The 25,842-nt window shown below is 37.5% G+C and overlaps 3 protein-coding genes, 1 long non-coding RNA gene, 1 other non-coding gene and 1 pseudogene across 5 annotated transcripts; 3 read left to right on the top strand and 3 right to left on the bottom strand.

Annotated features, from left to right (window-relative positions):
- Positions 1-562: 562 nt before the first annotated feature.
- LOC121237440 (calcium-binding protein PBP1-like) lies at positions 563-1,314 on the top strand. Its single transcript, XM_041134174.1, has one exon. The coding sequence runs from the start codon at positions 804-806 to the stop codon at positions 1,161-1,163; it is 360 nt and encodes a 119-aa protein (XP_040990108.1). The 5' UTR covers positions 563-803; the 3' UTR covers positions 1,164-1,314.
- Positions 1,315-4,243: 2,929 nt separating this feature from the next.
- LOC121236698 (universal stress protein PHOS34-like) lies at positions 4,244-5,556 on the bottom strand. Its single transcript, XM_041133128.1, is given in 3 exon segments — positions 4,244-4,917; positions 4,920-4,945; positions 5,525-5,556. Coding segments are annotated over 3 exon segments (690 nt in total). The 3' UTR covers positions 4,244-4,285.
- On the top strand, positions 5,434-5,515 carry TRNAS-AGA. Its single transcript has one exon. It is a non-coding gene; the product is annotated as a tRNA-Ser (tRNA).
- A 325-nt stretch (positions 5,557-5,881) lies between the features above and the next one.
- LOC121237439 lies at positions 5,882-7,570 on the top strand (annotated as a pseudogene).
- An 8,861-nt stretch (positions 7,571-16,431) lies between these two features.
- On the bottom strand, positions 16,432-17,155 carry LOC121237438. The gene is made up of 4 exons (XR_005934918.1): positions 17,110-17,155; positions 16,920-17,012; positions 16,587-16,682; positions 16,432-16,457 (listed from the first exon to the last, which is right to left on the bottom strand). It is a non-coding gene; the product is annotated as an uncharacterized LOC121237438 (long non-coding RNA).
- A 1,258-nt stretch (positions 17,156-18,413) lies between these two features.
- On the bottom strand, positions 18,414-22,073 carry LOC121236697. The gene is made up of 3 exons (XM_041133127.1): positions 19,519-22,073; positions 19,322-19,409; positions 18,414-19,211 (listed from the first exon to the last, which is right to left on the bottom strand). The coding sequence occupies exons 1-3, from the start codon at positions 22,071-22,073 to the stop codon at positions 18,414-18,416; spliced, it is 3,441 nt and encodes a 1,146-aa protein (XP_040989061.1).
- Between the last annotated feature and the right edge of the window lie 3,769 nt (positions 22,074-25,842).

The following is a 25,842-nucleotide window of genomic DNA, read 5'->3' as shown; positions in this document are numbered from 1 at the left end:
TTAGGTTCTAAAATGGTTGCATCTATTTAATTTTCGATAGATTTTAGTTGGCCTAGCTAGCTAGTCGGAAAGGGAGAAGCTGATGACACTGGAGCAACTCAAGTTGCAAGTTGGGATCGAGATTGTCATACAAGAATGTCATATATATATATATATATATATATATATATATATATATATATATATATATACATGTACCAGTCTGGTTGCGTCGAAGTCCTGCCTAGGCCGGATTTATTTCTCGTGTCTTATATATATTAAGAAACAAAATATGGACCACACACAGACATACCAACCCATACAATAAATAAAAAAAGTTATAAACACCATAATTGCCATGATAATATATATTTATATATTTATTGATAAAGGGATTCTAAAAGAATCTTTTTTTTTTTTTTTTTTTTTTGGAGTGATTCGTCTTAATATAAGTAATTGGTTAACTCACGATGAACACGAGGAGTAGGCCACGAGCTAGCGAAGCGAGGTGGTATAGCTGTAATTTAAAACAACAGGTTGATGAATTATGGCTTCTTACATATATATCCGATGCAGCTTCCAGGAAGGAGAAGCTCTTCACACATCCTGATCCATTTGTTGGCTCCTCCTCAATGTCTTCCCTTTCCACGAACGCGCGCCTCCATCTCTTTCCTCCCTTAGCTGCTCGTATAAGAGCACACCTCTCTCTCCCTCACTTTCCATCACTCCTCTTCCCAACCTTTCTACTTCATTTAATTAAGCTGCTCCCTCCCTAGCTAGCTCCTCCTTTTCACGTACAAATTGGCCTGCAAGTTCGACCGACAATGGCACAATATCTGGCACTAGAGAATTATGCAGTCGATTTCCAGGACTACTTCCCGTCCATGATTGCACGGCTGGGAGCAGAAGCGTTTATAGTGGAGCTCTGCAACGGGTTTCGTTTGCTGATGGATTGCGACAAGGGTCTAATCACGTTTGAGAGCTTGAAGAGGAACAGTTCCCTGCTGGGGTTGTATGACATTGGGGATGAAGAGCTTGTGTGCATGCTTCTGGAAGGTGATCTTGACGGAGATGGGGCGCTGAGTCAGATGGAGTTTTGCATTCTCATGTTAAGGTTGAGCCCTGGCTTGAAGCAGGATAGATCTATGAGATGGCCGGAGGATGACTTTGATGTTAGTTTCTGATCAGATGCGTAGAGTAGTACTCTTTTTTAATTATTTTCTTGTAAACTAAGTGATCAGTACTCTCTCAGTACTCATCCGGAGAAAATAATTAAAAATGGCAAATCATGTTGTAGGCTTTATTAATGTAATTGTCTTCTTTTTTATTGGTTAATTTGTTTGAGTTAAATGTTTATTAATTTGGAATAAAGTTTTAGTATGATGCTGATCGTGTTAGTGAAGAATTAGTGATCAAACTTGAACAATGCATATGGTTCAAAAACTACTGATCATTTTACAGGTACTCCTAATTATTCCAATCAATTATTGAAGGAAAAATTATGAATGCAAAGTGCTGGTTAATTCCATGATCATTACCAAAATCATATACGCATCAGGTGGCAAGAAAATGTAATTAAATGCTGTTACTTTTTTTTTTTTTTTACAGGATGATGAGTAGTTCGAACTTGATTCTTCTATTTAGAGATCGGACCTTATGCCATCTACTCTGAAGGATCCTGACAATTAAATCTTATTACTTAATCAATACATAGAAATACAATTAAATTAGTTTTTCTATACATATATAGGACTATGCAAAACCCGATAAGCTTCATGCATCTTCTTCAATCGGCATTTTTTTTTCACTTCATAAGTTTCAACCCAAGTTAAAAAAGAAAGTTTTGTTATGTTCAAGCAAGTTTGCGTATCAATCTACGTACTAATATTGTTGTCTTCATATTCTAAATTCAAATTAGTACTATTTTCAATAAAATTTACTTTCTGACCAATTATATCGAATGAGTACGCGTATTAATGCACAAAATCGTTTATAATTAATTTTTTTCTAAAAAGGAATAGGTTTTGCAGTTTGAAACTTGTGCTCTCGTGTCTACCTCCTAGCAGTGCATATAAACGAACTGAGAATTGTAATTGGAAAAGCCCACCATTATTTTTCAAAAGACGTCTCAAATAATAGGCAAATCCGAATTAATGTGGATAGAAATCATGATAAACATGTATTTACATAAGTTATGGGTGGGTTACATAGGGCTGCGCAACAGATGACGGTATCCGGTTATAAATTTCAAATTTAAAAATTTATTATTAAAATCAAATTATCTCAGGTAAACTTGCGTGCTATTATTGATAATACAAGTTTTCATTAATTTTATGTAATTTTATTTATTACAAAATAGAAATAATATTTAGTCATAAAGTACCGTGCTGCCATTCTTTTTAAAAAAGTGAGGAAATATGTAATCACCCATTTTGATTGAGATGCCCACCAATACATTACCCTCGTTTGAATTTAGAAAGTATTTCATCTTATCTCATCTCATCATTACAATTTTTTTAAATTGTCACACAAAATATAAGAAAATTTTAACTTTTTCTAAATTTCAATTCAATTTTTTTAAATTTTAAAATAATAATAATATTAAAAAATAATAATTTAACAATATTTCTTTCAACTTTCAACTTTTATAAAAAATATCTTATCTCATCTTTAAATCCAAATCAGAAGTCTATCGTAAAATTCATCACGACAGCAAAAGAGAATGGAGCAAGATAGTAATAAGCAACGCTATAAAATCACGCCGACTGCATCCCTAATCCCCCAAACTTGAAATTCATACGTTAGAGAATCTTTTGATACAAGACACAGAGTGTTCTGCAATCTACCCTTTCAGCAAAAGGTTTCAGAAGAGAGGCGCTTCAGGCCGGATGGGTGCCAAAAATACTTTCACACCAACCAATAGATAAGTGCCACGTAGATATTCCAAAAAGATCAGAAATAACCTTGCATCCATCCGATTGTCTCCCTCTCCGTCTTCGAATGCATCTCCCTCCCCCAAGTGCATATTTTTTCTGAAGGCCCTATCTCTCTTTCTCTCTCTCTCCCTCTGTCACCGATCTGGCCTCAACGCCAAGAAGCCCATAAGTGAACAATATTCAAAATCTACCACTAAAAATGTGCCTAAATTTCCACTCGACATCATGGAGATCCCTTGCGATAAATTCCTGAGCAAGTGGCTGTTGTAAGAAATCCTGCAGGACCAAAAGAAAGGGAAAATACAACAATTTTTCTTTTTCTTCTTTTTTTTTTTTTTTGTAATTTTTTTTTAAAAGGAAGTAATGGGGACACTACCAATGGAGGGAAAACTTTCTCGGCAGCACAATGAGGAACAGAGAACCCTCCATGGGTGTACTAGTGTCGCTCGCTGTCAATGTCTTGTCTTGCAAAAGTAATAGGTGGGCTGCTTGCTTGAAATCCCCAATTCCAGAGGTAGGAACGTATCCTTTTGCTCTTCCTACGTGATCCAACAAGAAATAACTTTACAATTCAGAAATGGTGCAGATGGGCGGAGGGAGATGCGCATTCGAAGAAGGAGAGGGAGACAATCGGGTGGATGCGGGTTCATTTTTAATCTTTTTGTGTCTACGTGGTATTTATCTATTGGCTGGTGTGAAAGTATTTTTGGCACCCATCCGGCCTGAAGGTTTTCCCGTTTCAGAGACCAACAACTCATCATCATGTCAGCTGATCCTTCTAAACTGTCTACAACACCAAACTAAGCATAATGATGAATGATAGAAGTTTTCGACACCTATATCCCTACCTGCAGTTGGGAGGAACATGTCACCCCATTCTCCTGCTTAAGCATCTGCCTCAAAACAAGCAACAGATAGTGATGTTTGTTTATGAGTGATACCAAGCAGTCCAAACATTACAGGGTTTCAATCATGTTAATCGCGATGCTAATAATCTGCATGAATCATGACTAAGAAATTATGATTTTTTTTCTTTTTTATAAAAAGTATTTTCTCAAAACTTTCCAAACCATGCCTAATGATCTAAACGAACTCCAAGTTCAGTCCCCAGTAGTCAGTACCGTGGGCAAGGCACCCAGCTCGGTCCCCATATACAGTCTAATTTATACCTCGAGCAACAAAACAACACACAAAAGGCACGGAAGCATAGTCAATAACCAACCACACTTTGCAGCCGATAAATTCCCATCGTACAATCATGAAATGCAAAACTCAAAAGTAAAAAAACACCTTATAAGTTATATCAAAGTTTTATACATATCGAAAAGAATAAGAATGCATTAACCTTTCCGATCTTCATTCTCCTCTTCCTACACGTCGACCACGGCTCGGGCGCCACCATCGCCGGCCTCCTTGTCATCCGGATACCGAACCACGACGACAGGACAGACGCAGTGGTGGACGCAGTAGTCGCTGACGCTGCCGAGCCTACCGTCCTTGCCGCGGCGTGCCGCACCGAATCCCCTGCTCCCCATGATGACGGCGTTGAGGCCTAGCCTCTCGACCTCCAGACAGAGCCTCTCCCTCATGTCGTGGTCCTTCACGATGTGAATCTTGTACGGGATCTGCGCCTCCCGCAAGGGCCTCGCGAGATCCCCGGCTTTCGAGGCCGTGAAGGCGTCGAAATCGTCCTCCAGCTTCTGCTTGGACGGCTTGGAGGCGTGCGTGGCAGTGCCGTCCTCTCCGACCACGTCCGATGGAGAGATGGAGAGGTCTACGGAACCCCAGTCGGCGCCGAAGAGGACGGAGGTGGGGCTGACATGGAGTAGGATGACAGCGTCACCGGGGCGTATGTAGTGCTGGACGGCCCAGCGTACGGCGTGGGCGGACTCGTCAGATAGGTCGACAGCCACGCCGATCTTGCAACGGGCTCCGGCGGTGGGGGTGGACGTGAGTGCTGCGGACAGGGAAGAGTAGTGGCGGGGAGAAGCCGGATGGTGGTTTTGATGGTTGGGAGCTGAGGATCGGAGCTAAAGGAGGAGTCTTGCTGCTGTTGGTGTTGGTGTTGGGCTTATGCTTCTTTTTTTTCTTTTTTTTAATATGCAAAGTTTTTTAGTATTATGGATAAATAATACTTTTCACTATCGATTAATTTAAATGATCAAAACTCTTTATTGTTTTGCAAGAATTCTCAAGTTAAATTCATATTTTCTAATGATATATTGGTTAAAAGAAAGAGAGATTTTTTTTTTTTTTCTAATTATATGTAATCAACAAGACAAATGAATCTCCAACAGATAAAAGTAAAATTAAACTCGAAAATATGGTAAAAACATTAAAGAGATTGAACCCTAAAGGTAGGTGAAGTTACATTGTAGCGACAGGGATCCAAGAAAATGTGGCCAAGATTTAAAGGATTTGACCCAAGTTAAACGAGGAAAAAGACGTAGGAGTAATTCTATTCTCTTCTCTCATTAATATTATCCATATTTAAAACTGGAGACCTTTATAAAGACATGTGGACGTGCCGGAGTGGTTATCGGGCATGACTAGAAATCATGTGGGCTCTGCCCGCGCAGGTTCGAATCCTGCCGTCCACGTTCTTTTGCCTTTTTGCATTTTCGAGTAGAACTTCGTACATTTATATGTATTAGATCCGGATTTTGTACAGGTCCGATGATTTCAAATATCGCTTTTAGAGACTGAGATCCTGATCATTGTCCACACAGCATGATGCATTATGCATATATGATACAGATCATGTCAGCCCGTAAAAGGTTATTTATTTTTGTCCCTTTTCGTACGTTGAAGTAATTCTACATTCATGCATGGAAACTATAGTTAAAACTTCAAAACATCACACCAAATAAAAATAAGCGGAAAAATTAAAGACCCGTACCGAAAGAGACTTGGAAACTTTGTCAGATTTCCTTAAAATACATGTATTTGTATAGAGTACTTTAAAAACAGTTTCAGGTTCACATGACACTCTCTGGCTCTGGGAGCCCGTCTCTCTCCCATCAGTCGCATCTTTTGCCTTATCTACAAACTAAAATTTGCATACATCATCACTTTACTCTCCACATTTGCAACACCCCAGCTTCTCTCAAGTTCTCTTCCATGGCTGCCTCGACTCTCTCCCCTTCAACCACTTCTCAGGTAATCATTCATTCTTCTCATATATATTGTCTTAACTTGATTTAGGACTCAGGCCAGTAAACTTCGATATGATATCTGAAACTCAAAAGTTAAATATTTATTGCGTTTGCTTTCAGCTGTGCTCTACTAAGAATGGGTTGTTTTCTTCATCCCAAGCTTTTATGCTGAAGCCCACGATGAGGACCCAGTTGGCGAGAAAGGAAAAGGGTTACAAAAATCACTTGCCAGGCCACCGGCATTCACATGGGCAAGAGGCAACTCATGAATCTGCTTCTGTTAGGTGCCATATCCCTCCCCACGGCTGGCATGTTGGTTCCTTATGCTTCCTTCTTTGTCCCACCAGGGTGAGTTTCAGTTTTTCGTTCTTATACAATGGAAGAGCTAGCTGAGTTTCTAACAAGGAAACTTAATCGTGAAAATTGCATTTTCTGGAATTGGTTTTTTATAATGGACTCCAGGACTGTTATTAATTTGAGTTTCTTCATTTCACTGATTCAGATTCAAAGGGTGACTTGATATGTTTTCTATTCGGTTTTCATTAAACAACCTCGTAATTTGTCATGCTTGATCGGTTTTAAGATTTTCTTCCTCTCTGTCTTGACTCAATAGTCGTATTGGTTTTATTGTTGATTCACTTTCTTACCCAAGAGTCTTTCAGTTTTCATATTGAGGTAAAATCTTGAGATTCCTGCAACTCCTTGATTTTGATTTATATTTAACTTTAGTATGGGCAACTGAACAGGATGGGTGGTGCTGGTGGCGGTATCGTAGCAAAGGATGCTCTTGGAAACGATGTCATTGCATCTGAATGGCTTAAGAACCATGGCCCTGGTGACAGATCCCTAACTCAAGGGTTGAAGGTATATCTCATATTTCATTGCTTAGGTATCCGTATTCTAGATCTCTTAGCACTAATACTATATGCTCTGTATACTAATGACAAATCAGCCATTGTAGTACCAAATCCAAATGTTTCCAACTACTGCAAATAGTCCTTCTCGATCTCTTTTCCAACAACAACATTCTTATATAGTGAGTTTTGAATTTTGGAGAATGCTGCGTAATGTGTTCAAAATTCGAAATTTCAGGGAGACCCAACATACCTTGTTGTGGAGAATGATAGGAGTCTGGCAACCTATGGCATTAACGCTGTCTGCACACATTTAGGTTGTGTGGTGCCGTGGAATGCTGCTGAAAACAAGTTCGTTTGTCCTTGTCATGGTTCTCAGTACAATAACCAAGGCAGGGTTGTTAGGGGACCTGCTCCTCTGGTATGTCACAAAATGACGAACACTCTGTTCCATATGCTCTCTCTCTCTCTCTCTCTCTCTCTCTGCGCGCGCTAATTATCCTTCTGATCGTCCTCATTTGGAACAGTCCTTGGCTCTGGCACACGCAGACATCGATGATGGGAAGGTGGTGTTTGTTCCCTGGGTTGAAACTGATTTCAGAATAGGCGATACGCCCTGGTGGGCTTAATCAATTTTTTTTGTTTATCAAATCATCGATCGTTAGCTGCGACGAACGCCCAAATTGAATTAAAAATAATACGTAAAGCAGTGAAATTTCTACTCTTAAGTCTCAACTGTAATTACTTACTTCTTTATATCTTTATACAAAGAATGGGCCCTCCAAAAAGCTTTCAAAATCCATACTTTTGAAAGGGTTTGTAGAGGAAAACCTTGATATGGGATTGTCGAGATATGGTTTTCTGCCTTTGCATGAGTTCTTTAGTAACATAATCCATCATATACTGTGTCACAGTCCATGAATATAATACATGGGCCTTGAGCCAGTTATCTTCAATTACAACTTTAATTACTTTGATTTGTGCATGTTATTGGGACTACAATGTAACTAGTGGGATTGGCCCCAAAGTCTTATCTTCTTATATGTCTTTAGTTGTGTTAGCCTAGGGTTGATCATTTAGAAAGTTAATGGAAATTCTTATTCCTTTCTCTTATCTTTTTCTTCATTTCTTCTATAGAGGTGCTCCCTTGAAGTGGGCAATTTTAGTCTATTTTTATTTTAAGTAACTAGAGGTGTGTTCCAAGTGGTATCTAGAGACAGGTTTTCCTCAACAGCTGCTTCATCAACCCATGGAACTAAAAGAAATTCTCTCATCGTTGCTCAAAATCAAGGAGCAGCTTGAACAATCATAACAACGTTTTGAAATTGTCCTGCAGACATTCAAGGATGTTAGGAACAACTTTGAAGACAACCTTGAAAATTTCAAGAAAAACTTTAATGAAGGTTTCATAAATCTGGAACACCAGCTCTACGCTCTACAGGAAAATGAAAAATACACAACGACGAGGGAAGAAAAAGAGGCAGTCAATCTCGCTTAGATTCCTCTTTTTGATATTTCCAGAAATCTTGTTAGACATTAGAAATTGATTTCTCCATATTCAAAACTTCCGCTCGGCTATCGTTTCATCCCTTTCCTCTAAAAATTTATTTTCTCTTTCCCTCGTATTTGTCGGTTGTCCCTAGCAACACTCACTCACTAACCGTAAGAAGAGAAGACCTAGCCATTAGACGAAAATTTGATCCCGGTGGCATCGATTTTCAACTTCTCGGCTCCTCGCCCTCACCACAAAAAAATAGTCATACTAAATCCCAACTGATAGATCTCCCTCATTTCCTTAGAAAAAGCGATAACTCTAACCCTAGCTTGAGCACTGTTCTTCACTTCACTCCATCACTCCACTGTTATTTCCAAGCGACTCTGTTATTTCCATGCGCCGTCCAATACGTCGCTGCAACACAGCCTGACTTCGTGAGCCACCAGAGGGTGAACTATACCGTTGGGCTGAGTTGCGAGTCGATCGTGGGCACCGAAAGGGTAGTCTTCCTAGCTAGTGAAGCAAAACAACAGATTATGGGGGCTCGACAATGTCATCTTCTTCCTCTTCCGGGGGGAGAAGTCTGTACAAGGTCGAGATTTGCTACTCCTGGGAAGATTCAGGTAGCTACCACTACGGCTCCAAATGTCAGATCGCACATGGGGAAGAAGAGCTACGTCCAACTGAGTTATCTTCTAAGCATGTAAATAGATATGAACCTACTGGTTATCACAGTGAAACTGAGTTTGAGATTTTTGAGAGAATCGGAGTATGTGATGTAAAAAGTAGAAAAAACTTGAGCGCACAAAAGCTGTTTGAGGAAATGCTTGACCTCTATCAAGTTTGCTACTCCTTCTAGAATTTCTCTTACTTTATGGTTTATACCGAAAAGTATCCAGGTTAGAAACAACTAGAGATCAAAAAGATATCAAATCATGTTCATTTTGTTCAAGTTTTAACGTACTTGATGAATAGCATCTCAAACGAGACTGCGTTTGATCCCTTTACACGCATGTTCACAACTGGTGAAATTCAATTCTCAAGGAAGAAAACAATCTATGGTCTTGTACAAGGTACTAAGGACATGGCACAACAAGACTGTTATAAATGTTTGAACTTTGCCTTAAAAGATCTTCAGGCATGCTACTCTTCTCTCCAAGGTGTTTTTGTCGTTTCTAGGAATTGTAATGTGAGGTTTCCATTATACCGTTTCTACAACATCTTAGATTTGAGCACTCAGAAGATGGTTGATGAAATGCCTGATGAATTATCGGACAGTCAAGCCATCGTCAAGTTCTCATCGCTTTGGTATTGGAACTATAATGTAGTAAGTCATCATGAAAAAGTGATGGATGAGTTTTATGATGTATATGGCATTACCTCAAAGCTAGACACGCAAGTAGGGTTGTAAATGAATCAGTCTGTTCGATAGCCCACTCGGTTAAACTCAAATCGAACTTGACTCGTGAAAAAAAAAAAAAGCTCGTTCGTGAAAGCAGATACCCACTCGATTTGTAAATGACACATACCCGACAAAACTCGACTCGGCTCTGCTAAAACTCGTTAAGACCCACTCGTTTATGTTCGAGTGGACTCGTTAGCTTGACTCAATTAAAAGCCATTCATATATTGATAAATATATGCATACACCTATGTATATATACATATATATGTATTAGCTAATAATATAAGCATACCACTTTTACAATTAAATATATAATATATAATTTAATTACTTATTTCTACATAGTGAATATACTTCATATGTATATTTTATAATTTTTATAATAATTAGTCGATAAAATTTAATAATTTCATATGCTAGTATGTGGAAACCATATATGAAATAGATATATACTATCATCTTAAGTGTATGTATTAATAATATATGTAGGCATATAATATATTTTTATTTTGGATAAATATCAACTAGTTAGATATTAATTATTTATAAATTTTTAAAAATTTTATAATTAAATAGATGTTCTACTTATTAGTTGTATAAATTTAATATTAGATCTTTTATTTTATTTATTTATTTATTATTAAATCTTATTCAAAAAATAAAAAATTCGAGCTCGAGCTCAGCTCGACTCGACTCGAACTCGTTTGTGGGACGAGCTCGAGTTGAGATTTTAGCTTATCTAGTCGAGCTTGAACAAAGAATACAAAAAAATCTTGAGTTCAAGTATTTTGAGTCTAGTCGAGCTCAGCAAGCCAAAGACTGGCTCAGCTCAATTATAGCCTTACACGCAAGGGAAGATGCATTTGTTGGTGGATCTTCAAGCAATATCCATTTCAGATAATGTTGACTATGAAGTTATTTTCGTAAATCGCTTGGTTGATCATGAACTTCAAAAGCTTGAGAAGATAGCATGTACCATATCCAAAGAGTATCAAGTTTCTAAACAGGGCCAGATTTTAAGTGGTTTGATTCAAAAGGTTGTCGATCTTGTTGTTGATAGAATAGGTGGTGTGGTACTTCATGCTAATGAAATGTTGAGAAGATGGAACACAAGTAGTTATGAGTTACGGAATTCTCTAAACACAATTATTCTTTCCTTTGGATGTCTTAATGTTGGACTTTCACGTCATAGGGCCTTGCTATTTAAGGTACTAGCGGATAAGATTAATCTTCCATGTACGTTGGTCAAAGGAAGCTACTATACAGGCATTGATGATGGAGTTGTGAACTTCATCAAAATGGATGATGGAAGTGAATATATAATTGATCTCATGGGTGCTCCTGGTATCCTAATTCCTGCTGAAGTACCAAACAGTCAGCTCCCAAATTCTGTCTATAATGTAAGGAGCTATGTAGATGTCATTGGAATACCCACCGATGTGTGTTCAATGGAGTGGTATTGGGTCATGGCTCTAAAAAGTCTTATAAGTTATGATGAACCATATTCTATTCGGATTTTAAGATGGAAGGGCTTTCTAATTCAGTATACACACTACAAGAAACAAGGTCTTTTCCGGCGCTTAAATTTGCCGCAAATAACCACAGAAATCGCTGTAAATAATTATTCGCAGCGATTTATGTTGCGCCAGCATTTCGTTGCAAATGTAGAGCCTTTTAAAATAATAGCCAGCGAAACACAGAAATGGTCGCCAAAAATTTTTATTTGCAGCGATTTATTTCGCTGCTAATATTGTTAATGACGTCGCAAATAACGTTGGGATTTCGGTCACATATCGCTGCGAAAAATTATTTGCAGCACATTTGTTTGGCTGTAAATGATCTTTGGCGGCGAGTTTAAGGCGCCGCAAAAAAATTCCTAGTTTTAGCGTCCAAGTATATTCGCCGCAGATAAGTATTAACAACTGAGGCATCTTTTTAGCGGCGACAATAAATCGCCGCAAATAATCTTTCGGCGCTTTAGCGTCTATATATATTCGCCGCAAATATACAAAACATAAATCTAAATTTTTTCTCGGCGAACATAAAATCGCCGCAAATAATCTTTTGAAACTGGTGTAACATTACACGTACAGAATGCACAATTTTTTTTTTGGGTACCTAATTTCCTGCTCCAACTCATTTATAATATTACCAAATTGTACATTAATCCATAATAGCATATATTAATATATGAAAATTCAAGTTTTCATCCAATACATGATCAGTACATCAGACCCTTTAAGCTGGTTACTATAAACTGGCATATCATGGTGCATTAATGGAAGGCAATAAAGTCTTACAAATGGGAGCAGCTAATGTCTCTTACAAGCTTTAAAGTACATATCAAACATCCACAATCTAGGTGATACAAGTATAAACAAATAATGGTGGGTGGAGTTCATCCGCAACTTCGCACATCGATGGTTGATGATTTGCGATGACTTGGTGATTGAGCGGCAAAGATCAATCCAGCTGTCTGGAACAGGGTTATCAAGTATTCCATCTACTGCCTTCTACATGAGCTGCACAAAAGAAGGCACGCAAGTCTGAAATCAAGCCTTTAATATGATAACAAATGGTGTATGTGAACAAATAATGGTGCAATTAATAGCACTAATGCCAATTGAAGTACATACACTGCCTTCTACATGTTATAATTTTTTTGGGCATAAAACTCACACGAACAAATAGCAGAAATTATCTAAAACCTTTTTTTAGCTAGCTAGCTACCTAATAGTAATATATATTGTTAATCTAATTAGAAAATGTATTAAAATGGAAGTATATATAGGTATTCAAGATGATTATGATCTGTATTAGATCATGTGGTACATTATATTTGCATATACCACATGCATGCTAAGGAAGATGATTTCGGACTTGCATACAATTGTTCATGAAAACTGCATTATTATTATTTTTAATTTTTTTTAGCATCTTCCTCAATCAAGCCTTTCGAAGGATGCATACTACATATATTACTGCCCTTGCATTGCATGACCGGCCTAGGAAAGGTCATGCACTTGCATTGCATCACACTTGCATTGCATTGCATTGCATCAGTCTCACTTTTTAATGTTGCATTATCACCTTTTTTTGTTTATGTAATTGGGGGTGGCTAAGGTATATGTGTGATTAAGTATCTCAAAAAAAGTGATGAAACCACAATAAATGCCATTATTGTTGCAACCATAAACTACATTATTAGGAAAAAGAAATAATAATTTAACAGTTAAGAAAGTTAATAATGCATATATAAAACTAGTTAATTAGTAACCTATTACACCTATATATCAATATTCAAATTGTATATAGATAATATGAGATATCCCAGCTCATTCCCTACATGAAGAGAACCTGTGTTAGTATTATTCTGTCTTAAATATATGCTAAATCCAGTACTAGGCCAGGCATGCATAATGCAGACACACACCTCAGCAAACCCAACATGCAAATTAAACTTTGGGGGACTATATATATAAATATATATATATATATATAGTATATACTACTGTTTTTAGGGTTTAAAGGCCCGGCTATCTATTTATCCATCTATATATCTAGATATAGCTAGAGGCCCTGGCCGTTGTGGGTGGTTTTGGGGATTTCAAGGACTGTGTAAATAATAATCTGTCATAGGGCTGAGGAAAAGGTAATAATCTGTCATAAGACAAGGTAGCCGCCAACCTGTGCGGATAAACTCGTGCCCAATCCTGAAGGGTACGGGTCTAAAAGATCAAAAATTAAAATAACAAAAAATTGGACCACCATTAGATATTGCATGACTTCTACAAGATCTGCCGCTTAATAATGTTCATTCTTTTTTCTTTTTCTGATCTCCAGGGCTATATATATATTATTTCTATCATCATGATGTGAACCACGACATGGTTATCACTAAATGTTGAGCAAATTGCCTAACTCATTTGGGCTGCTAAATATGCCATTAATTATTAAGTCTATTTCATTTCCTGTCCTGTTCTGGCTCTTACTCCCCATGCTTCCATGCTTACCTAAGTGGGTAGAGTGTTTAATTACACAGAATTTGAGAGAGAGAGAGAGAGAGAGAGAGGTCCCCAAAGCTTCCCTGTACAGACAGAAAGCCCACATAGCTAGGTCTATACTGAGAAATAGACCTAAACTTGGGGATGGTATTCTTGTCAGTTTTACACCTCAGGAAATAGGGTCTTTATCGGCGCTTAAATTCGCCGCAAATAACCCCATAAACTGAGTCATGAGAAATCCTATTCTCCAATTAGTAGCAACCTTTTCTTCATCACAGAATCATCAATAATTACCCTCTAATTAAAGAGTTAGAAGTTCGGAAACATGGGTTCGAAGTCTCGGGATAAAGATGACACCCATTAATTTATGCCAATTAATTGTTGGTTACTTGCTTTATTTAATGTCAAACAGGACCACATTATATATTAATATGGTCCAAAACAACTCAAAAGGCAAATGAAAGAATCCCCTCCATTGAAGTACACATGAACTTCATGATCAGCCAACCTTACCCTTGCTTAGCCTAAACTTAGTTATATACTGCTATTCATTTCTTTACTTTAAACTTAGTTAACCCCTAGTAAACTTGTAGCAACATAAAAAATTTGTTTTGCATACCAGTTAATTAACAAGCTTATATACATTGGGTTGTAAAATCATACTAGGGGGTTCTTGAATGTGAAGCCTGCTGCTACGTCCACTTAAAAGATCAGCACTGATGTCAATACGTGTCTGCCACATCATTGACTCCTACATCAATTAAGTATGTTGATAAACATATGCCTAATTTATAACTAAAATATTGGATCTTACAAATATTGAATGTATTTTTAGATATGCACTAACTTATAAACAACAAAACTGATGATCAATCAACCGAACTGGCTTACCTTTCAAGAGTGGATCTAGCCAACTTCGTATGCGCTCATGCCATGCCTTACCCTTCAGCTGGAGCAAACTTATACTTTCAAATTCCTCATCACCCCACCACCTTCCCTTGACAACTCCCGGTTTTGATATGTTGCATTAGCTTTGCGCGCTCCTCAGGTACATTATATGAAAATTGAAAACCCTCCACGTGCAGTAACATGGGATTCACCTATATTGACAAAAAGAGCTTCAAGCGATTTATTGTTGTTTCAGTCCTACCCCAGATTATGTGCTTCACTTTATATTGACAAAACAAAGATCCAACAAATTAGTTATTCCATCCATTAACCAATTTATAATTTAAAACATTAATCCAAGCTACACATTTTAATTCAAAATCAATGTAAAAAGCCCTTCCTCCATTCATTCAAGTTAGCTACCTGGGCCCAAAAATACTATACAATACATATTCTTTATTGTATAGTACCCACAAAACCTTACCATATTATATATTACATTATCATAATTCAAGACCTTCCATTGAATTACATCACATGTATACATCACATAAGCTAACTAACAGTTACATATAACATCACAAGATTAATATTACATAAGCTAACATGTTCCAATATAAGTTATAATCTGTCTAAACTAGTATGCTTCATTATCTCATACAGCATCACTCCAAATTAAGCCACATTCCTGAATTATTTGTGTATGTAAAGTAGGCCTATCTATACTTGAGCAGAAGCACAAGCTTATGTACTCGTATGTAATGTATAAAATTTACATTAAATTCATATCATTTGTATAGAACTGCATAATAGATGTAAATCGCATAGGGGAATGAAGACATCACCTGCTTGTTCAGCCTTCCGTGAATTTGGGCAAGATGATTTTGTCTGGTCAAGCATTAGACAAAATGTGCTACCACGTACCATCAGAACATAACATGCACTAGGAACCATGATTACAAAATCCCAGGACACGTCTTAGGCTCTAGCGTAAGACGACCCCACCCATGAGATACCATGTACATCCAATATGGTATGAATTAGCCTGTACAACAAGCAACCAAATGTTGTTAAGCATGCCAGTACTACACCCAATCGATATGTATAGTGAAAGCATTAAAGCGTAGATACTTACATGTTTGACTCATGTAAGTATGAGGCCTAACATCATCTCATAATTTTTGGTACATATTATCATACCTATTCCTTTGGATATAACTTGAGCCAATACATATGCTTTCCCAACCCAGCTTGCTCCCACAAAACATATACATATAACCTCCCATTGGATATATATTCTATATATATCTTGTCAATCCACCATCTTAGGCCAAAAATGCACCACAAAATACCACAAAAAAAATTCCCATATTTTTAACCCCAAAAAATATCCTCACTGAGTCTCTCGAAGAGACTCAATGAGGGACGGGTTCGCAGCTAAGATGGCCCTCAACATACGATCGGTTTCATTTTGTTTCTCCATCATAACCTCCATGTTTGCCTTCATTGACGCCATCTCAATCTTGGAAGCTTCAGCCTCTTTCTTATGTTTTTCAATCAAAGCTATATACTCTTTCTCTCGTGCCAAGGAGTGTTTTCTTGTAGACTCGGGGATCACCATCTCTCCCATTCCTCTTGCATAACCCGGTCGATGCCCAAGTACCTCTCTGAATACACCCGCTGCTGCTTCATCAGTTCGTTTGTCTGGTTCTAAATTATCCAGCTTTCCTACCATATCCTTCTGCAATATGACATAATGAACCGATTATGAACTTATATGTCCTAATAATGCATTTTTATGATTCAATCTGATAAATATGTATTCCGTCATTGCATTTAACATACAAAATTTATGCTATAATATACTCACATAAATGTCTTCGGTAGCAGGTGTCACAAATTTATCTTTCTTCTTGGACCAGTGGGTTTCCTTGTAGAAGTCCACCAAATTTGCATTTTCAGCACGCTACATGTGTGTGGTACGTGTGCATGTAACATATTCAATCAGATAATATATTACATATGGCATGGAAAGGTTAATCACTACTAAATGACTATCCAAACAAATGCTAAACAAAAATTGTTGATCATATATGAGAGAAAGCATGGGGATATAGCATACCCCTTTCGTGAAAATCTACATCCTAAATTTAACATTATGTTAGTGTGTGGTTGCCATGACATGAGCTTTCAAACCTTATACCTTTTGTTCTAGCATCCTCACAAAGGATTTGCGACCAGTTGTGTGGTTAATTTTCAGCATCCTTCTATTGTCCCGATTTTTACTTGCTATTTTCTGTCATTGAAAACCAGCATTTTAAGCAAAAGTACATATAGTAATCCATATCCCATGAAAAGTCTGGGTTTAATGATTGAACACGCAGAATGCATACCTGGAAGGCCTCGCTACCCCATCGTTCACAGAGCTTAAACCATACTAAGGGGGTGACCAAACTAGTCCCAGTCGCCAATGCCTCGTCATGGCTGCCATATGACATATATATTTGATGTAGTTGGTGGTGGAAGGCATTAAAGCGCTTACGAAGCTGTTTAGTCACAGCCAATTGATGGTTCTCTAAGTCCCAATCCAATTCAAAATCACCCTGCATAGCCCATTAAAATTTAGGGTGATCACTTGTGAATATTAGTTATAGTATAAATTTTTAATGATCAACATCAAAGTATAAAAGTCTTACCCGAACACGATCGATTAATTCATCCTTATGCTCTTGGGGTACATCACTCCATCTTGGGTAGCTCATGTTGCAGTGATGTTTAATGATCCAGCTTAAACGTGTTGTAAACATGTTTGCATTCTCGCAACATGGTGTTGTTTCTCCACTATTTATCTTCAACAACACTTTTCCATGCTTACGTAATTTTTCAAATTCAGTACACTTCGCCGGCCCGCGACCACGTCTCGTATGTGCCTGGTTGGATACAGGCACAGGCGGGACATCCTCACCTGTATGACATAATCACAATAAGGTTGCGTTAGGGGTCTCATTTGTTTAAAGCAATCTTACACAACAACGATATAGCCCATTAAATTCACCTCGTATATCATTGTCAACTATACCGATCTGATTACTTTGAAGAGGATCTGGTTGTTCCCTCGGGGAGGGTTCTCTGTTTGCCTCTGTCTCCAGACATGGGTTCGCACAAGGAGTCTCCAATGGAGGGCTTGGAGGTTGCGTTTCATCATCTGAACTAGCGTCTCCAATGCGGACTCCACGTGGCCTGCGTGCACTACATCTGTACATCATACCAGTCCTGGGACGGGTTCCTCGTACACTGGGCAATGATCTACCTGGGCCGTTTATGCTTCTCATTAACTCCATGGGTTGAGATGAGATTATGATGGATTTTGCCTTGAACACTAACCAAAAATCTCCTATTTCCGTCTACCTGAGATTCAACAATAGCAAACGTTAATTACATGAAGCTATTTAGAGGAAACATAACCATAGCAACCATGCAATAAGATAATGCATTAAAATGTCAATTTGTGAAACTATATATATTTGCATGAAGTACCCTCATTAATACTGCTATTTCAGGGTCCACGAAAAAACCCAATGAAAAAGTTAGAAAAATTTATAATAAAGTGCAGTTTGCAACCCAGCATACGATCCAATCCATGAAGGTTGCCTCTTCTGACTCGCTGTTCACCTGGTTTCCAATGGTTGGCAGATGCCTATTCTGACTCCGTTTCTTCATCGGTGGATAGGTCCTCTTCATCTGAATATTCCCAATCACCATAACCATCTCCGGAACCAAATGGAACCATTCCATCATCAATAAAGTCTGTTGAATGTCTAGGCTCACCACCAACTGCCATATGGCCTCGTGCATCAATGTGGATAGGTTCTATATCAGTCCTACTAAGTGGAGTTGATACTGGATATGCATCACAATGTAAAAGTGGATAATCATATGATGGCTCATTTTCTTGATATACATCATCCTCACTTGATTCGTCATCAATATCATCTTGAACCCTTGGCATTGGTGGAATGTCATACACATTCCTATTATTATACTTCTGCACAACATACCAGTTCCCCTTCGACCTTATATCTCTAATGTAAAAACACTGGGAAGCCTGGCATGCCAACACAAATGGTTCATTCTTATACCAAGTTCTGTCCATGTTGACACTAGTTATATGATCGTCAACTCGTACCCCACGCTTCTTATCACTAACATCAAACCAATCACAGCTGAACAAGTACACTCGACGACCTCCCATGTAGTGTAACTCCACAACATCATTAAGAACACCATAAAAGTCTAAATTATTAGTATCTTCGTCACCAGTTACCAACACTCCTGAATTTTGTGATCGCCGGCGAAGTTCAAGCTGCTTCGTATGGAATCGTTTACCATTTATAATGCAGGCAGCATATGATGCAACCCAAGGGTCAGGACCACAAGCTAACGCATACAAATCAGCGGACACCCGTGGTGGGTTTCCCGTACGTTGGTCTTGAACCTACACAAATAGCGACCCAAAAATTTTGAACTTATACTTTCAAGTACATACTCAAAAGCAAGGTCGGGTTAATTATAAGTAGATAGAATTTAGTCCAATTGCTAACTTACACGTTGCTTGAACCAAGTTGGAAACTCAGTTTGATGCGTACGATCAACAGAATTTGGGTTTGACAACCTACATTTCTCATAGTGCTCCCTGCATTTGGAGAACACAATCGGCCAATCAATATTAGTTAGTTACGTAAAGTCTACGAGATAGTAGTAGGTCGTTTCGAAAAAGCACAAAGGAAGTCATGATTGCTTACTCGAGATAAGGTCCAATCTCGATATAGTTGTTAAGCACGTACCATATGGCTGAGGTGCGGAGTTTATCTTGTAATTGCACATTACGAGCTATACCCAATGGACGAAGTCTTTGGTTGAAAACTTTGAAACCATCTATAGTATCCTCTTCTCCACCATCAATGTTGCGGTCCGCTCGATTAAACTTCGTTTCAACATCTTGGAGATACATGGAGCAAAATGTCAAACACTTGATGTGAATGTAGGCTTCCGCTATTGAACCTTCTGGACGGGCTTTATTCTTAACATACCGCTTGAATTTGCCAAGATATCTTTCGAACGGATACATCCACCGATATTGAACTGGACCCCCGAGTATGGCCTCACCCGGTAAATGGACAGCTAGGTGGACCATAATATCGAAAAAAGAAGGAGGAAATATCATCTCTAATTTGCATAGAATGGTGACGATATCAAGTTGGAGCTGGGATAAGCGATTCACATCCAGGTTTCGGGCGCACAACTCTTTGAAGAAACTGCTAAGTTCAGTCAATGCCAATGCAATATCACTCCTTAAGAACCCCCCAACAACAATAGGAAGCAATCGTTGCAAGAAAACATGATGGTCATGGCTTTTGAGGCCAGTGATTTTGCAATCACGTACAGATACGCAATGTGTGACATTGGAGGCAAACCCATCTGGAAATTTAACCCCAGCGAGCCACTCACAGAATTTATTCCTTTCATCTCCATGTAATGTGTACAATGCACGTGGCATTGTAACACGTCCACCTTCAGACTTAAGATGCAATTCTTTTCTGAAGCCCAAGTTCTCCAAGTCACGCCGAGAATTTATATTATCTTTTGTTTTGCCAGGAATGTCCATTAAAGTGCCCAATAAGCTATCGGAAATGTTCTTCTCAACATGCATAACATCTAGATTATGTCGAAGCCGCAACATTGACCAATAAGGTAGTTTCAAGAATATGTTTTTCTTTGTCCAGTTCAACTGTTCTGCAGGGCGTTTTCTCTTCCCACAAGATTTTCCAAATTGGACATCTCCAAGCATTTGTAGTTGAGTTAAGAGACCTGCTCCTTCAACCCAATTTGGTGGCATGCGATAATCTTCTTTACCGTTGAACAACTCTTTCCTTGTCCTCCAAATGTGACCTGCCGGTAAGAGACGTCGATGTCCCATATAACACTGTTTTCTACCATACTTCAACCAAATAGAATCTGTGCTTGCATTGCAAGAGGGACATGCCAATTTCCCTTTTGTTGACCACCCAGAAAGATTTCCATATGCAGGGAAATCATTAATTGTCCACAATAAGGCAGCATGCAACATGAACATTTCCTTTGTAGAAGCATCATATGTAGGTACCCCATGTTCCCAGAGTTCAAGCAACTCATCAATTAACGGCTGCAAATACACATCAATGTCATTCCCTGGTGATTTTGGACCAGGGATAATGAGTGATGTCATGAAGAACTGGTCTTTCATGCATAACCACGGCGGCAAGTTATACGGGACAAGAATCACTGGCCAAATGCTATACGGTTTTGCTAGGTTGTTGAAGGGATTGAAGCCGTCGCTTGCCAGACCGAGCCTAACACTGCGAGCATCCCTAGCAAACCAACAATGGGCTTGATCAAATGTCTTCCAGGACTGAGAGTCAGCAGGATGTCTCATACTAGTCTCATCGGGTACCCGTTGCTCTTTATGCCATCTCATATCACACGCTATCTTGTCTGTCACAAAGAGACGCTGCAATCTTGGCTTCAAAGGAAAATGCCGAAGCACTTTTTGTGGGATCACTCGTGACCCATGTGTATTTGGCATCCAACGCGAAGCCTTACATATAGGGCACTCGTTAAGATCAGCATATTCCTTCCAGAATAAAATGCAGTCGTTTGGGCATGCGTGTATTTTGTGGTACTTGAAATCCAACCCTCGCTCCAATGACCTTGCCTCCTGATATGAACTAGGCAATTTAGCATCAGGAAAGGCAGACCGCAGAAGGCTTATGAGCATATCAAAAGACTTGATTGACCACCCACCAAGCGTTTTAATATGTAACAACTTCACAACGAATGAGAGCTTTGAGAATTTAGTGCAGCCGTCGAAAAGAGGACGTCGAGCATCCTGTAATAGTTGGTCAAAAGTTGAGTTTGGGGAGGGATGTGGTATTGATGGCTGAGTTGACGATGTAGTGTTGTCTTCAGGTGCATCTTCGAATGTGCCTGCTCGGATGTCATCTAACATACGGTCCATGTCATCAATGTACTTCTCTTCAACTCCAACCCCGGGATCAGTGTCGTCATCAATGATGGGGAGTGTTTCCTCCTCCCCATGAAATATCCACCGAGTGTAATTTGGATTGATCCCTTTTATGAACAAGTGAGACTCTACCTCAAATATAGGCAAGAAGTGGTTATTACAGCATATACGACAGCGACACCGAATGCGATCACTTTCCTCACAATGGTTTTGTGCAATTGTGAGGAAATTTTTAACCCCTTCAGCATATGCAGGTGATACAAGTCTATCACCCAAATTCATCCAGCTTTTGTCCATCTAAATAAAAAGAAGACTCGTCAAATTCTGCTATTCGTCTCGGTGAAGGATGTTATGATAGGTTATTACGATATTCTATATACATATGAGATAAGAAAGTGTAAAGAGGGATTTATGAGGTACTGAAAATCACCGCTGGATTTAGCACGAGGAAGTGATCATGAATGTGGCGTTCAGACTTCTTACATCAATACATATTAATATTAATTTATGATATGACACAAATATAAAACCCATAATATTTTTAACGGTCTTGTAACCTAACATGATCATCATGAACTAGTAGATATGCATCAAACTCAACATGACATATAAGTTGATAGATACATATATATAACCACAAGATTAATATTCAGGACCTAGAAAGATAACGCAATCAAACTCACCCACATGATCATCAATATCAATGATCTATATATTAACAATTAATAATAATCCACTATTGATCATCATAGGCATCTAGTACGTACTAGTATTGACATTCGACCCATAATTCATTTTTATAATGGATCGATGAACTTCTCCATGTTCAGACCTTTGCCAGTGATTAAAGTATAAATGTGCTTTATTTACATCCTTAATATCGACTATTTTAGTAGTGTTGTCCAAATTTTTGATGATTCTATGCCTATGTATATATATTTTAAGAGAACTTCGGAAAAAAATATCCATTTAACTAATTATTATTGAGTTATATTTAATTAGGAGGACAAAATTAAAGAACAGAACGATTAATACTTGAACCCCCACCTCCTTTTCCTATGTACCATTATTCCCTAGCTTTATTGAATCATTTTCCACCCAAAACCTACAAATTAATTTGGGATGAAACCAGAATGATAAGTTTATCTTATCATCTGCTTATACGTAAATCAGATCGGGTTATGTCGCACTGCTAGCTTGAGCTCTTTATTGTATGAGGGGGGGAGGTATTGTGAATGATTAACTATTAATAAGTAGCTTTGGAGTAAGAACACTAGTACTGCATCATACTTACTAAGGTTTTAGGGTCTCATATATATATATATATATATATATATATATATATATATCAGAGTAAATCGAAACACATGGCACAAAATATTCCGTCTAGAGTTGATTAATATACTTCATTGTTCCTTAAGCATTAATGAGATGCTTAAGGAACAATGAAAAACATAGAAAGCTAGAAAAAGGAAAAGAGGAGGAGGAAATTTTGGTAGAGCAGATCTTCTAAATCTTTCTAAGGTTTTGATGGGCTCATATAGATTTGTTCGGATTTTCTTTACTTTAATTTGGTATCCATATATGGGTAGGCAAATAAATCGTGAAGATTGCTAAATGGTCATCTTGCCATTTTAGTAAATAATGGTTCTTACTTGAATTATTCTATTCTCAAGCTAATTTGGTGTTCCGTAGATCCTTTTTCTACTGAACCCTTAGATCAAATGACTGTGTAAATTGAAACTCACACAAGATGCAATTAGAGCCATAGATTTGTAGGGTAGGGGAGGTATTGAACTTTATGCAAACTTATATAATGAATGTGTGGCTAATAACTGCATTTTTTTGGCTAAATAATAATGAACATTATAAAGAATTGAAAGTCATGGGTGCCATCAGTATGCAGGAAGATGGAGAGAGAAAGAGAGAGAGATGGAGAGAGAGAGAGAGAGAGATTCGGTGGAGAGATAAAAGTTTCATAACTAGCCCTTTCTTTCTTTCTTAATCATGAATTGAACCTAAACCCAAAATTCACAAAATATCAATTATTATCAGCAGGTCCATATTAATTAATTAGGATATAATGCTGAAATTTGGATTCATAGCCCATCGAAGAAAAAGATATATAATACATACAGACTAATCAATTTATATACTGCATGTTTGACCATAAATAAAGAAAGTGTGTGGGAACAATGAGACTCCATCAAACTTTTGTAGGGAATAATGCGACAAAAAGACGACCGAAACTAAATTCCAGCTAGCTAGCTATGTGATCAGGAGGCGGACTTTTTTCCAATTTAACTGCAGGTTATATATCAGATTTTATATTCCCAACTCTTAATTTATTTCCTGCATTAAAGATATTTTTGGGAAGGAATATTTTCTGGATCTAATTAACATGTATGCTGCCATACGATTTTCCACTAACAAGTAAACACATCAGCTTTAACTCTAAAGTCCACCAAATTGATCTCTAGATTATATGCATGCATCTACATATCAAGAAGGAGAAGTATAAATATAAGGAGAAGTATACTTTTTCATATGGATAACAAACATAATCGATATTAGAATACTCAACCATATCAAGAAGGTCAGATCAGTTAGACGTCAGCATAAAACATGCAGTGCTTTGCAAGTACCCAAGTACCTTCTTTGTAGATTTCCATAAAATGTAGTAATAGCAAGAAGTTTAATGAGAGTGACCTTTTCATCCATATCATATATAGGAAATTCCTTTACAATGTTATCTACAAAGTCATTGGCTTTATCTAAAGACAAGTACTATTTAAATGTTGCAAATGGTCTTATGGTCGAATGGCACTATCCTTGATCTTTTGGGACCATAGGATTCAAGGTTGGACGTTCAAAAACCCCAAACTACTAGGCTTGTTGACCCTTAAAATACATACTAGAAAAACAAAAACCACCATTTAAATGCTACCAACAACTCAACTTCAAGCTTATCCATAGCAAGATTCACACAAGCCTATTTAGAAATTGCCTCAACCATTGAAGCCGAACCTGAACTCTTAATTAACCTTTATAGTTGGTTGTTCCCTCTCAAGATTTTCATGGCAGATAATATAAAAATTTTAGTAGGGTTTCCAAAAGCTAAGAACATCAAAACAAAATATTCAAAAAGCTTGAGAAAGCAAAAACATGCTATTTTGGTTATCCCTAGAGTTGCTAGAGTCCAAAATACAAAAGAGACTCATATTAATTAATGCAATCAGTTAGTGACTCACTATCTATAAGATATGATTAAGCCACCAAGTAAAAAGTTATCAAAGCTATTTTATTTATTTTTATTGTTCTAATGCTACATACTTAATTAATTTATTTAATGGTGGATTTCACTCTTTTTCAAAATGAGGACGAGATGCTTGCATAAATCATGATTGTATGTAACATTATTTTTCTAATAATAATTCGCTGAAATGGTAAGAACAAAACTGGTATGGATGTTTTTAAGTGTGATTACAATTATGAAAATAATAATCAAGATCCATTTCAAATATTACAAAATGATGTCTCATGATTAGTTTTACAAAGGTAGAATATATATATATATATATATATATATTGCTCGATTCCCTCAAAATTTCGATATAAAAACACTATTTTCAACTATAAATCTCATAAAATAAATATTTAAAGCATTAGACCACAAACATCAATTTCAGCACAAATGCTGAGAATATGTGATTTAAACAGGCCAAAACACTTTTATACAATCTCCTTGTTCTTTGTTTATCTTGTAACAATTTTTTTTTCACCCTAAAATCTAGCACCACGTGTTTCCTCATGACTTTCCCTCTTCCATTTTACTTATATGAAGCAACAGATGCAACTTTGTGATTAGGTCCTGTGTGTGTGTGTGTATAAATATATATATATATATAGAGAGAGAGAGAGAGAGAGAGTGAGAGAGAGGGTAGTGGATTTGTAGTTGCTTCAGATATTTAATACTACAACAATCCAAAATGCATTATCCAGCACAATATATTATTATATTGTATAAGGGAAAGGCCAGAAATATATGTATATTAATGGCATAGAA

This window comes from Juglans microcarpa x Juglans regia, chromosome 6S (genome assembly GCF_004785595.1).
Source record: "Juglans microcarpa x Juglans regia isolate MS1-56 chromosome 6S, Jm3101_v1.0, whole genome shotgun sequence".
Classification (NCBI taxonomy): domain Eukaryota; kingdom Viridiplantae; phylum Streptophyta; class Magnoliopsida; order Fagales; family Juglandaceae; genus Juglans; species Juglans microcarpa x Juglans regia.
This window is presented reverse-complemented; position numbering and strand designations above follow the sequence as displayed.